Source organism: Ruditapes philippinarum, unplaced genomic scaffold, assembly GCF_026571515.1.
Source record: "Ruditapes philippinarum isolate M1 unplaced genomic scaffold, ASM2657151v2 ctg2116_1_1_1_1, whole genome shotgun sequence".
Classification (NCBI taxonomy): domain Eukaryota; kingdom Metazoa; phylum Mollusca; class Bivalvia; order Venerida; family Veneridae; genus Ruditapes; species Ruditapes philippinarum.
In genome coordinates, this window is record NW_026864579.1 from 82,327 (window position 1) to 95,876 (window position 13,550).

The 13,550-nt window shown below is 32.9% G+C and overlaps 1 protein-coding gene across 1 annotated transcript; it reads left to right on the plus strand.

Moving 5' to 3' along the window:
• Positions 1 to 4,677: 4,677 nt before the first annotated feature.
• LOC132726155 (uncharacterized) lies at positions 4,678 to 12,915 on the plus strand. The gene is made up of 2 exons (XM_060711424.1): positions 4,678 to 5,390; positions 11,675 to 12,915. The coding sequence occupies exons 1-2, from the start codon at positions 4,831 to 4,833 to the stop codon at positions 12,351 to 12,353; spliced, it is 1,239 nt and encodes a 412-aa protein (XP_060567407.1). The 5' UTR covers positions 4,678 to 4,830; the 3' UTR covers positions 12,354 to 12,915.
• Positions 12,916 to 13,550: the final 635 nt, after the last annotated feature.

Here is a 13,550-nt window from a genome sequence, read left to right on the forward strand (position 1 = left end):
TCACGACTATTTGCGCATTTTTATATTTATATACATATTATAAGGTTATGACTAAAATCTCATTTTAAGGTCACTATCAAGCAGTATATACCATCCAAACACTGTGTGGGCCCCCTGTGTTTTTAAAAGTAATATTTATATATCTTATTATTTTTCCAACATAGTCACTTTAAAGGAACAAATGATAATAAATGCAACATATATGTTTAACTTATTTTATTTATGGTTGGCATAAAATTTCCGTCATGACTGATCATTAAGTAACATAAAGTTAATAGAATTTGAACCTTGATAAAAAATAGAATATTATAAAATAGGTTTTGCTTCGTCATCGATTGCAAAAACCTGTAATTTTATGTTAGATTTTCGCCATATCGACGGCTGAATAAGATCATTAAATATTCCAGACAATCTGTTATAGAATAATATTAACAATTACATGTATATCAATTATAATATTATATGACTAATACTCATATCCTAACAGTCGGAAGTGACATTTTATATATTGCTTATATATGCTTCGGTAGCTTAATATGTTTATTTCAGATATAATCAATTAAAATTATGTTTCGAAAAAAGAGACAATGTGCTGACAATGCCAGATATGATAAACACTTGATATCCGAAAATATGTTTTATAAATATTATCAATAAAAATTAGTTAAATTTTGAAAAGACTGATACAGCCATTTGTATATATAAATACATTTATCAAGCATATCACGATCAAAACTGCCATAGAATGTCTAGGACATTCCAAACCAGAACAATTACTCAACAGGTTTGATCGTATATTCGTCTTAGGAATACTGGCCGCCTACGTAAAACCCCTTTTGTAAGAGGAACCGTAGCATCCGTTGGCATGCACGGAGGAAACCTCCTCAGACTATTCCTCAGAATATAGAACAACGGACCTGTTCAGATATGCCAGTAAACATATAAAATACATACAGCTCAATAAAGAGAAACGTTCTTTATAAGAAAATTATTATTTTAAATAAATAGTAGTGTGATATATAATGTAAGTAAACTTGCTTGAAACCATGTATAACAATTTAATGACATGATAATAACCATTATATCAATACTTTTTTAAAGACAATATGTGATTTATTTACACATGGGTTAAGTGAATTAACAGTGTTTTGTTTTGTACCGACATCGGTTACAGGTTATCTTATGACTATTCTACAAATATTCGAAAGTCAGTTGCATCCCACAGGTGTTCGAAATGTTTATGGTTATGTACAGGCCAGTTAAATGTAAATTTTGAACCGACGTCGGATTCAAATGATAGGGGTCTGGCAGTCGACGTTGGTAAATTTCCGGATGTCGCAAAACAAATATTGACTGTTGAAATGATAATTCCAGCCATGACGAAGAAGGGTTAAGTATCGCGGCGGTCGTTATTACCTGAAAACAGAAAAAAGAGACAACAGCAAAGCAAATGGGAAGGGCGGGTGGGTATTTTTCCGTGTTAGTTCACGGCAGCTTCTGGAGCTCGGAGACTGGATCGAAAAGGAATTTGCAGAAGCGTGCTCGGTTTATATACCCAGTCTACTAAGCATGCGCAAACCAGATTGAATGACTTGTTAGGAGGAGGAGCCAAATATACAGGTCATTGCAAAAATACTGTGACGTATAGTGTAAAAATAAAGAGTTTAAACTCAAGCGCTTAAACTGAATATAAAATGCGCATGACAATGAAACAGTCATGTTTGTAACTATAGTTGACGGTCATAGTTTTTTATTATTTCTGCCCCAATTTGATTGTTTAATACAAAATAAGAATGGTAATGATTTCTACATTACAGAATGAGTTGTCCAGATGTGTAATATGTAAATTTATCACACACCCGTGCCGATTTTGCGACTCCGTAAATATGGTATTGCACGGCCGTAAGTCGCAAAATCGGCACGGGTGTGTGATAAATAGAGGATATTTAATGAGTGTAAGTTCATTACTGAATTAATTGCACTCGTTGAATAAAATAATATTATGCTCGCCAGAGGCTCGCATAATATAATTTTATTCAACTCGTGCAATAAATTTAGTATTGAACTTACATTCATTCAATATCCTCTATTTATCACACACCCGTGCCAATTTTACGACTCCGTAAATATGGTATTGCACGGCCGTGCATATATTTTGACGTGACGTCATTAGCGTATATAAACATAGTGTAAAGACGCGCTAAATGTTAGCGTGATACTATAGGCGCGTCAATGAAAAATGACTCTTATTTCACTTTAAACGGTCTTATTTTGGGTATGTGATAAATAGAATATTGAATTCGTGTAAGTTCATTACTAAATTTATTGCACTCGTTGAATAAAATAATATTATGCTCGCCAGAGGCTCGAATAATATAATTTTATTCAACTCGTGCAAAAAATTCAGTATTGAACTTACACTCATTCAATATCCCCTATAAAATATTTCTGTATTTTTTTTTTTATTCTAACAACAACAAAATACACAACAAAAAACACCACAACAACAACAAACCACACCAACAACAATTCGCTGTTATCATAAATAATCAGACAAAAGAATCATTTAAAACGTATTGCTGATTTATAATCTCGTGTTTAAATAATAATATAAGAGCATGTGAGATTCTTATCTCCTGTATAAAGTAGCGTTAAATGCGAAATTAGTTGTCATTAAAGTAGCAAATGCAAACAAATAAGCATTATTACTTCACCAAATTCAGGATAACTATAACACTAGTCACTAACAAAAAGCAACAGATCCAAGAACAGGGCCAGCCAGTAAAATTCTGAAAACTAAATTAAACAGGACACCAAAAATAAAAGGCTTTTGAGAAATAAAATTTAAAGCACTTATAGGGCATAATGGCCTTTAAGATAATAATTCTAATTCCTCCTCTTCTGTCAATCACGTGATTGTTACGTTATTTCTCGTATATTAATTGATACGTAATTATTTATCAAAATGTAAGTTCGATTGGTCTGTTTGTAAAACTTAAATATTTCTTTGCCTTTTGATTTATCATACAAAATCACTTAATTTGTTAGAATGATGTCTACATTTTCGAAATCAACGAATTGCGCATGCGCGGTATTAGGACCCTAATGGGCACTATCAGGAACTAAAAGATTGACATCATAAGTCAGATGTATACCTTAAAGTACACCTGTATGCAAAATTTAAACAAAGTTTACCGTACGGAAATCAAGTTATGGCCACTTTTCTGAACTCAAGCTAGGATGTTATTAGGGCCCTTTTTTAGAAAGTAGGAACCTTTAAATGATCTGCAATAACATTCTAATGAAAAATGTTTTCCCACTAATTTTTGGCAAGAAACAAATAGTATCATTCAGCTAACAATCCAAATAAGCAAAATTTTGGTTTCTACTTAAAATTTATGAAATCTGTATAAAAATGTTACCCTACCCCACCCATTTTTACCACGTGTCTGACCATTTTCTACTTAGGGAGCCTAATTTAAAAAATTCTTAAAATTTACCCAAATGAGTGCCTGTTTTCAAAGTTTCCCTAAATTTTTAAAAAAGTATATTGGTTGATCTTGTAAAATATGAAATACTTTTACCGTCTAGTTTTGATTATATTACACTTTGAAAATATCAGGTACCATATTTATTACTAGATTTAGCATAATTTAGCCAATAAATATCTATATAAATTAAAAAATCAAAATTAAACACTTTTTTATTTCCCAATGGGACATGAGAGATACATAAATAATGTTAAAAGAAAAAAAAGAAAGAAAAAAAATGTTGACCCTTCTGGGGATTGAACCCATGGCCCTCATTTTCAATGTAGTTAACAGTAGTTCTAGCCTATTTGAATACTCTTCAAAGCGGAGGTAATGCATTAGGGTGCTAATACCTATACGTAAACGCTCTAAAGTACAAGGGGAGTAAATTTTATGGTTTTCTTCACTACATGTTTGTTGTTAGTTATTGCGATTTGCTTGCGGAAGTCTTTAAGTAGATTGAAGAAAAGCTTAATTAAAATAATATACTTTATTACATATAAAGTTTATATTAATTTAAAATATATGAATAAATATCCTTAACCAAAATTATTATATATTGAAACATAGGTAAATAATATATTTGTTTTGTCATTGTGTTTTTTTAAGCACACAATGTTGCAACCCAAGTAGATTTTATCATTGAGAAATTGTCGTCTAGACAAAAGAACTTCTTTCAGGGTTAAACATACTTGACTATGTACCAAGGTAGTAGGAGTTTTAATAAATATAGAGACTATGCTCAACTTTTATATAAGAAAATATTGATAATTGCTACACGATCTCTTTGTAAATATGAAATAAATATATAAGCAGACATGTTATGATAAAAACTCTACAAACTATATGTGGTCACAATGTGAATATATCGAGTCATTAACAAATAGTAGTGTTTGGGTTTTTTTTTCTTTTTTTTTTCTTTTTTTTTAAGAAAGGACCAACTTTACTTGACCCGTAATATGGAACGCAGCTTCTCATACATAGACTACATTTACTTTATTCATTCTTTTATTCTGTATCGACATATTCAGTTAGAATTTTATAGTTTCGATTAAACACTTTGCTCTAGGATGAGCATAATATATCTTTAAATCGTCGGGAATGAAGAAGGTACACCATAAAGTTACATCAAGCGCACTAACACGGAACTTGGTTATTTTAAATCATGCATGTGATACATATCTGTGTGTGTTTCATTTAGCTTTCAAAACGATAGTCAATCACTTACAGTTTCATGATTGTGAAAATAAAATGTGAATATATATTAACAACTAAATAGGATATATTTTAGGATATTCACATGAATCTAGCGGTTATCATGGGAGATCGTACTGTGGTGAGTCTACGTGATTGGAAAGTATACGAGAAAGTGATACCAAAATACATTACTGGTAATATCAACATACACAAGGCTATTGTCTGGCTGCACGAACATGAATATATAACAATTGACGAAAAACTCAACTTAATATCACTCTGTCAATTACAAAGATGTGACAGGAATAAAACGCTTTTTAAGAAAATCTTTCAACTTCTTGACTTTCAGAACATTATAAGATTATTTCAAGAAATAGGTCAACATGCTTTTGCTGATGAGTTGAAACTGGAACGATACGGTTCAGGAATCGCCATGCCGTCACAAGGGGCAGATTTAGCAGTTACACGTGCGACATTTCGTTACTATAATAACATGAAAATTCAAATGGATAACAATATATTCAAGCAGGGCAGAATACCTGAACTTAACAGGCGTTCATTATTGTTGAAAAGCGAGATAATTACTGAACGGAACCTTTCGAGGAAACAGCGCCTTGTCAATCGGTATGCGATGGTCATCTACCAGAAAGTGGCACAGTACAGGTTTTATAGTTTTATTTTTTACTTTCAACATTACGCGTTCATTCCAAAATAGAAGTATCTTCTAAAGTATAGCAATGCGCATACTTTTTGCTGATGTTGAACATTTATTTCCTTTATGATCAGGAATATAAATATTTAACTAGAATTATTTAAAATATGGCCCAATCTAACCTATGAAATTACCACTATCTAACAATATGGGATTGCAATTATCTATCAAAATGAGATAACCATTATCTAACAATGTATAATTTCCGTTATCTAACAATATGAGATTGCCATTTAATATCTAACAATATGAAAATGCCGTTACCTAACAATGTATAATTTCCGTTATCTAAAACTCTAAGATAACCATTATCTAAAAATATGAGGTTCTCAATTTCTAACAATGTATGAATTTCGTTATCTAGCAATATGAGATTACTATAATCTAACAATATGAGGTTCCAATTAACTAACAATGTATGATTCCCATTTTCTAACAATATAAGATTACTATTATCTAACAACGTATGATTTTCGTTATCTAACAATATGAAAAATGTGATTATCTTAGAATATGAGATTTTATATGAAATCGCCATTATGTAACAATATGAAATTGCCATTATCTAACAATAAGAAATTGCCATTATCTAACAATATGAAATTGCCATTATGTAACAATATGAAATTGCCATTATCTAACGATATGAAAATGCAATTATCTAACAATATGAAATTGCCATTATCTATGAAGATGTCATAATGATATTGCCCATATATAAAAATATTAGATTACCATTATCTAAGAATCTGGGACTATCATTATCTAACAATATGAGATTGCCATTATCTAATAATATGAAATTGCCATTATCTAACGATATGAAAATGCAATTATCTAACAATATGAAATTGCCATTATCTATGAAGATGTCATAATGATATTGCCCATATATAAAAATATTAGATTACCATTATCTAAGAATCTGGGACTATCATTATCTAACAATATGCGTTTGCCATTATCTAAGAATCTTGGACTATCATTATCTAACAATATGCGTTTGCCATTATCTAAGAATCTGGGACTATCATTATCTAACAATATGCGTTTGCCATTATCTAAGAATCTTGGACTATCATTATCTAACAATATGCGTTTGCCATTATCTAAGAATCTGGGACTATCATTATCTAACAATATGCGTTTGCCATTGTATAAGAATCTTGGACTATCATTGTCTAACAATATGAGTTTGTCATTATCTAACAATGTGATATAACCTTTATCTAACAATATCAGATTGTCATTATCTAACAATGTGAGATTGCCGTTATCTAAGAAAATGAGATTGCCGTTGTCTAACAACATGAGATTGCCATTATCTAAGAATCTGGGACTATCATTATCTAATAATATGAGTTTGCCATTATCTGACAATGTGATATAACCTTTTGCTTGCATGTCAGAGAGGATTATCTACCGTTTACACCGGTGCCAGAAAACCCTGTCTTACACCCCCCATGTAAGACAAGTCGCGTATTTTAAATGGCGTCATTGATGCGCGCCTTTTATGAATGAATCGCGTTCTTAGGATGACGTCATTTTTCCGTTATGAGTGAAGTTGTATGTTCATACGCTACTATAAGAAAAAAGTGCGTGATGAGAATATCAGTTTTCATAATATCTGTTCTGAAAATAATTAACATGTGATATGCAAGAAAAAGAATCAAACACCGGCTGTTGGCACAGACGGGAATATCTAGCTCTCGGGTAACTGTTTAGCGGAAACTCGGTAGAGCCTCGTTACCGCTGTAAACAGTTACCCTCGAGCTAGATATTCCGGTCTGTACCGGCAGCCGGTGTAAGATTCTTATAATCTAACAATATGAGATTGTCGTTATCTAATAAAATGAGATTGCTGTTATCTAAGAGAATGAGATTGTTGTTATCTAACAATGTGAGAGTGCCGTTATCTAACAATATGAGATTGCCATTATCTAACAATATGAGATTACGGTTATCTAACAATATAAGATAGTCGTTATCTAGCAATTTGAGATTGCCATTCACTAAGAATATACGGGACTACCATTATCTAACAATATGCATTTATAGAAAAAAATGGATTTCCTGTTTATTATGATACATTTTTCTCTTTTTGACATTACAATTTGAATGACTTTCCCTTACATTTTGTGTACTGGCAGAATTAAGAAGAAAGTAGTCCGACAAGACACCAGTGAAAATACGGAAAATATGTTTTACTGCAGTGAAAAGAAAAATTACAGTAAAAACACCGAATATGAAAATACGCGTTTTAGTTCGTCAATATTTCTCAATGTTTCATTTATAAACATATTATAGTAAACAGTGTTTATTCATAGCTGGATATAAAGATATACATATAAAAAGGTACATTTGCCTTACATTCATTTATGCAAATGAATACATTTTCAATGTTATTATCAAAAAACATATTTTCATTGCCCCAGGCAGTTAACAAGCAAATCGTAATATGCGTGTGCATGGTGTGTGTCACAGCGACATCCTTGAATTTCGTGTTACAGTTTTATCCAATAAATTGCACGTTTAAAGCGACAATGTGTCGTGTTTTTTTTACTGTCAAAGTGAGATAAATTAATTTCAAAAGATTGACCATTGTAATAGCAATTGAACAATAATTGATATGGATAAAAAATAAAAACTGTCTGAAATATTAAAAGACTGTCCCAGTATTTTACCGATAATTGTCGAGGGATAGTTAAAAATATTTATGTGGGTCACGTGAGTTATTGATTAATCATAAAATTGGAAAGAAATACTACTAAATGTTATGTTATTTTGAGTGTTACCATGACACTCATCATTTGAGCCGTGTCACGACAAAACCAACATAATGGGTTTGCGACCAGCATGGATCCAGACCAGCCTGCGCATCCGCGCAGTCTGATCAGGATCCATGCTGTTCGCTTACAAACCCTATTACATGTAGAGAAACTGATAGCGAACAGCATGGATCCTGATCAGACTGCGCGGATGCGCAGGCTGATCTGGATCCATGCTGGTCGCAAACCCATTATGTTGGTTTTGTCGTGACACGGCTCATTTACTTTTAGATTTACGTTGACATTATTTCTCTCGTATCAGTTCCTTTCTACCCTCAGTTTGACGTTCAAAATGGCAAGTCATTACGGACATATTAAAGTATATTTAGGAAAATAAAATAATTTACTTATTTTACGTGAATAACATGTCTTGTACCTGACAAATTTAAAACCAAATAACAGTTTTTAACGAGATTGCAACCAAATCTACATTTATATTACTTAAAGACGTTAAAATAGAGTGATCATGGTCATGAAGTAAATATAATTTGATTTATGAACAAGTTTTTTTTTCCTTCTAAAATTTCAATAATTTTCGGATTTGTATAGTGACTTATTATACGTTTTCATATTAGAGATGTCATGTCCAAATATTTAGGAAATTCGAATATTGTGAAATAGGGTTTAAATAAATTAACAGTTGTAGCCGTCACGCAAATTGACTATAATAAATGTTATTTCTAACTTCCTTGATACAATCATTTAAAGAAAATTTGAAATGTTTGAAAATAAGATGCAATCACGATTTTACTGCATATTGTCACTTCCCCATTTAAAAAAAAGTTGGTTCAATATTTCACCACAAATCAAGTAAATGACTTACAGAAAAGAATATTCTTCAAAACATCTGTTTTTGATGCATTCACAATTAGTGATACTTATTTGTTAAACAGTTACAATTTTTAGTTTTTTAAAGTGGTAAAATTCATAAAACATTTTACGACACGCACAACAAAATGTATAAAAGTTGTTTAAACGGTGCATACATTGTAAATTTGAAAGTTTAAATTGACATTATGCCCATCCAAGGGTTCGATATAGTGCGTGTATAGGTGAAAGTAAAACAAGTTTACACTTTCAATTTTATAATTTACTTTGGTAACTTACGATGTAATATTTTCATGAGTGGCGTAGCCAAGAATTAAAGTAGAACATCTGGCGTCCATGATTAAAATATGAGCCGCGTCACGACAAAACCAACATAATGGGTTTGCGACCAGCATGGATCCAGACCAGCCTGCGCATCCGCGCAGTCTGATCAGGATCCATGCTGTTCGCTATCAGTTTCTCCACTTGTTATAGGGTTTGTAAGCGAACAGCATGGATCCTGATCAGACTGCGCGGATGCGCAGGCTGGTCTGGATCCATGCTGGTCGCAAACCCACTATGTTGGTTTTGTCGTGACGCGGCTCATATATTTCAATATTGCATGTGAAAGAAACAAATTTTCTATTTATTTCATACTTTTAAGTGGTAATTTGTCATTATTCTCATGTTTGCCGCGTAACGTCACATGCTCTATACTTCTTGATGTCATTACATCATAAAGTCATTATGTTAATGTTGAAATACAGTTCTTTAATTTTAGTCAAATATTATTATATCTGCCGGTATTAATTTCGATTTTAGGATACTACGTCATCGCGCACTTGCAAAATGCTTACATTCAGATTTTCTTTTATTATTATAAAAATAATTATTATTTTTTGTCGAATATATCTTCTTTTTAATTCGAAGAAATCGTTAGAATATCGAGAAATAATGTAGCACATTGATGAAGACTGGCTTTACAGTACTAACTTGATATGATATTTTTTAAAAAATCGTTTAAAGTTTTACTGTCTGGTTTAAACCTGAAAACGGGATAAATTTCTTTTGGGGGTCCGAGCGGGAGCATTTAGGAAAACAACTTTATCCCGTTATTCGGACTAAACTAGACAGTGAAACTTTTAACGTTTTTTTTAAAATTATGATAAGTACTAAAGTCAATCTTTGGTGCGCTACATTATATTTTTGATATTTTAACGATTTCTTAGAATAAAAACATATCGACAGGTTGTTTTCCAGATGCGCATATCGTCGGCTTGTTCCGGTCAGACCCTTTAACTCAGAGTTATGGCCCTTGATTAGTTATGTAGTATGCATATAGAGAAAAAATCGTTTCCGCACTACTTCTCTGCAACTACTGGCTGGAATTCAACGAAACTTTATGGGAACCTTCAATACCAAAAGGGAGATGCGCATATCGTCGGCTTGTTCCAGTCAGCCACTTTAACTCAGAGTTATGGCCCTTGATTAGTTATGCAGTATGCATATGGAGTAAAAATCGTTTCCGCGCTACTTCTCTGCAACTACTGGCTGGAATTCAACGAAACTTTATGGGAACCTTCAATACCAAGAGGAGATGCGCATATCGTCGGCTTGTTCCGGTCAGACACTTTAACTCAGAGTTATGGCCCTTGATTATTTATGCAGTATCCATATAGAAACATATTTGTTTCCTCGCTACTTCTCTGCTTCTACTGGCTGGAATTCAATGAAACTTTATGGGATACTAAGAGGAGATGTGCATATAGTCGCCTTGTTCCCGGTCAGATACTTATAACTCAGATTTATGGCCCTTGATTAGTTATGTAGTATGCATACATCTCATTGGCATTTCCAGATTTTACTATTTAACACAAAATTATGGCTCTGTTATTGCCCTGAATATTTATCAAGTTCAAAGAATATTACTGTTTATGCCATGATTAATATACAAATAAAGCCTTATGTCTTCAGTTGTTGTGTTAATAATAACCAGTACTCGGCGAGGGATATAAATTCAACGAATTTGCTTGTTTATTATATGAGCCGCGTCATGACAAAACCAACATAATGGGTTTGCGACCAGCATGGATCCAATCAGCCTGCGCATCCGCGCAGTCTGATCAGGATCCATACTGTTCGCTTACAAACCCTATAACAAGTAGAGAAACTGATAGCGAACAGCATGGATCCTGACCAGACTGCGCGGATGCGCAGGCTGGTCTGGATCCATGCTGGTCGCAAATCCATTATGTTGGTTTTGTCATGACGCGGCTCATATATTCTTTTCATCTGCATTTATATATAGTCCGGCTACGGTGAAATAAAATATAATTATAATATCATTGTAACAATAAACAAATATAAGTTCACTATCCGCTGGAAAGCATATACTAAAACAGACATTCTTCTGAAATATATTGTCAATTCTGTTTACCTTGACAATGAAAAAAATGAGTATAATGACACTTTAGGATAATATACAATGTATAACGTATGGACAAGAAAACATTTTCAACAGCAGATTACAATATTGTCTTCACATCGGTCAATGTCATATTAGCAAATCCTAATGTTTTACACTTTTATTACTATTATAGGGATAGAGACAAAAGAGTTCAAATATTAGACGAAATGAAGCAATCACTACCAGATGACGTAGATCCAAATTTTACAAATATTATTTACGCCAGCAAGATGGCGGTGACTGAAATGCATGCGGACCACGTGGCCTCTGCTGAACGCTATATGGATGAGGCATTTACACAATGCGACGGATGTGACCAAACATTCGTGAAGTCTTTTTTGTTTCATGATTTACAATTTGTGTCTAGAATTCTTTATTCATACTCCCCTGCTGAAAATCATTTAAAAGACACAATATCACGCGGGGACCTTGGTCTATTTTTCATGCAAGAAGATTTTGATTCAACAGCAGCTCAAATATGGAGTAGAATCTATCTCAGTGAAAACGCAATGGGGCTCCTTAAGGTCCGGAGCAATTTTAAAGTACTTGTAAACGAAAGTGTGGACGGGAGTGAACTTGAACATGCGGAGCAGCTATTATCTCGTCTGCTGCGATCACGTGACTCACTCGAGCTTAGGAGAGAAATGATATACAATCTGTGTCAAGCACGTGTGTGTGAACTTAAAGAAAATATAAACGATGCAATCGGATTCGCATTCAAGGCGAAAGACCTTGCAAAGGAAGGCGTCCATTTTAAAAATGACGAAACTAATATTGATGAATATTATAAATACTTGTGCAGAAAGGGTTAAAAGCGGTGTTTCTTTTTTAATGGCTGATAAATGTCATTTTGTCAAAATGGAACAATTGACGATTTAAAAACGCATTACCTTGGGGGGACTTTAAGACGCCTTATATATATATATATATACAGTCACATTCCTCCATTTACGGGGCATCGGTCTATTTGAGACCATACTTGTGGGGTTTATATTTAATGTGGGGCATACATAAGGCCTCGCAACTCTGGCATGTTTAAAACGATGTATGGGAGCGTAGGCTACCCTTCTAACATAGTGCCCGTAGGCCGGTTTTAGTAGTAAATGATATATGTCCCACAAATGTATATATTTTTAATGGGGTTTTATGTTATTGGTCAATATGTTTTCACCTATGGTAAAATTAAATATATAGTTGATATATATAACTTAGTACCCCTTAGTTCTGTTGTTTGGAAATGTCATTATATGCCTACATAGTGGCATATATAAAAACTGACTGCATGAAATAATGCCACTCAACTCGGTCTTATAAATAGGCCCCGTAAGTGAAGATATGTGTGAATATATATATTCGTAATTATAAGTAAGTAATTGTTCTTGTAACTATATGAAACGAGCTAGTTACGAGGGTATAACGCTGACTGAGGCGACATCAAAGAACAAATGTCGAGGCCGTGAGGCATTGCATGTATTCGGTTTCACTTTTCATAATCTTTCGCAAAATTTTAAATGCACTCTTTCAATTTGTATCGACTTAGAATATTCCCAGACTTTACATGAATAGTTCAGAATAGAAACAGCAAAAGCACCAAATAACTGACACAATAATTTTGGACTAAATTAAATCATATTCATTACATTTTCACAATAACACATTCCTAGCTTTATCGCCTTACATGTACCTAACAAATATTCCTGGTTCAATAAAAAAAAGCTAGTACCAGTGTAGCAGCTCCAGGGTAGCTATTGTCATTTATCACTTCAGTTTATTTACAATCATAATAATTCACCTCTTTTAAGAAAGACCATTGTTTTTGTATTGATTGCATTTATCTTAAGTCGCCAGTTATCACAATGATTTTTAAAGTACCTCAAACTTCTAGTGATTCCTCAGGCGATTGACCTATGATGGTCATGTCATCAGCAAACAACTAAATCATTAAAACTTTATTCTCCAATAAAAGACCAGAGTCGACATTGTTTAGTGAAAAAACTGAAAACAATTCT

Coding starts and splice junctions, on each gene's coding strand:
- LOC132726155 (XM_060711424.1), top strand. CDS start 4,831: ATGAATCTAGCGGTTATCATGGGAGATCGTACTGTGGTGAGTCTACGT. Junction 5,391..11,674: donor CAGAAAGTGGCACAGTACAG/GTTTTATAGTTT, acceptor TTACTATTATAG/GGATAGAGACAAAAGAGTTC.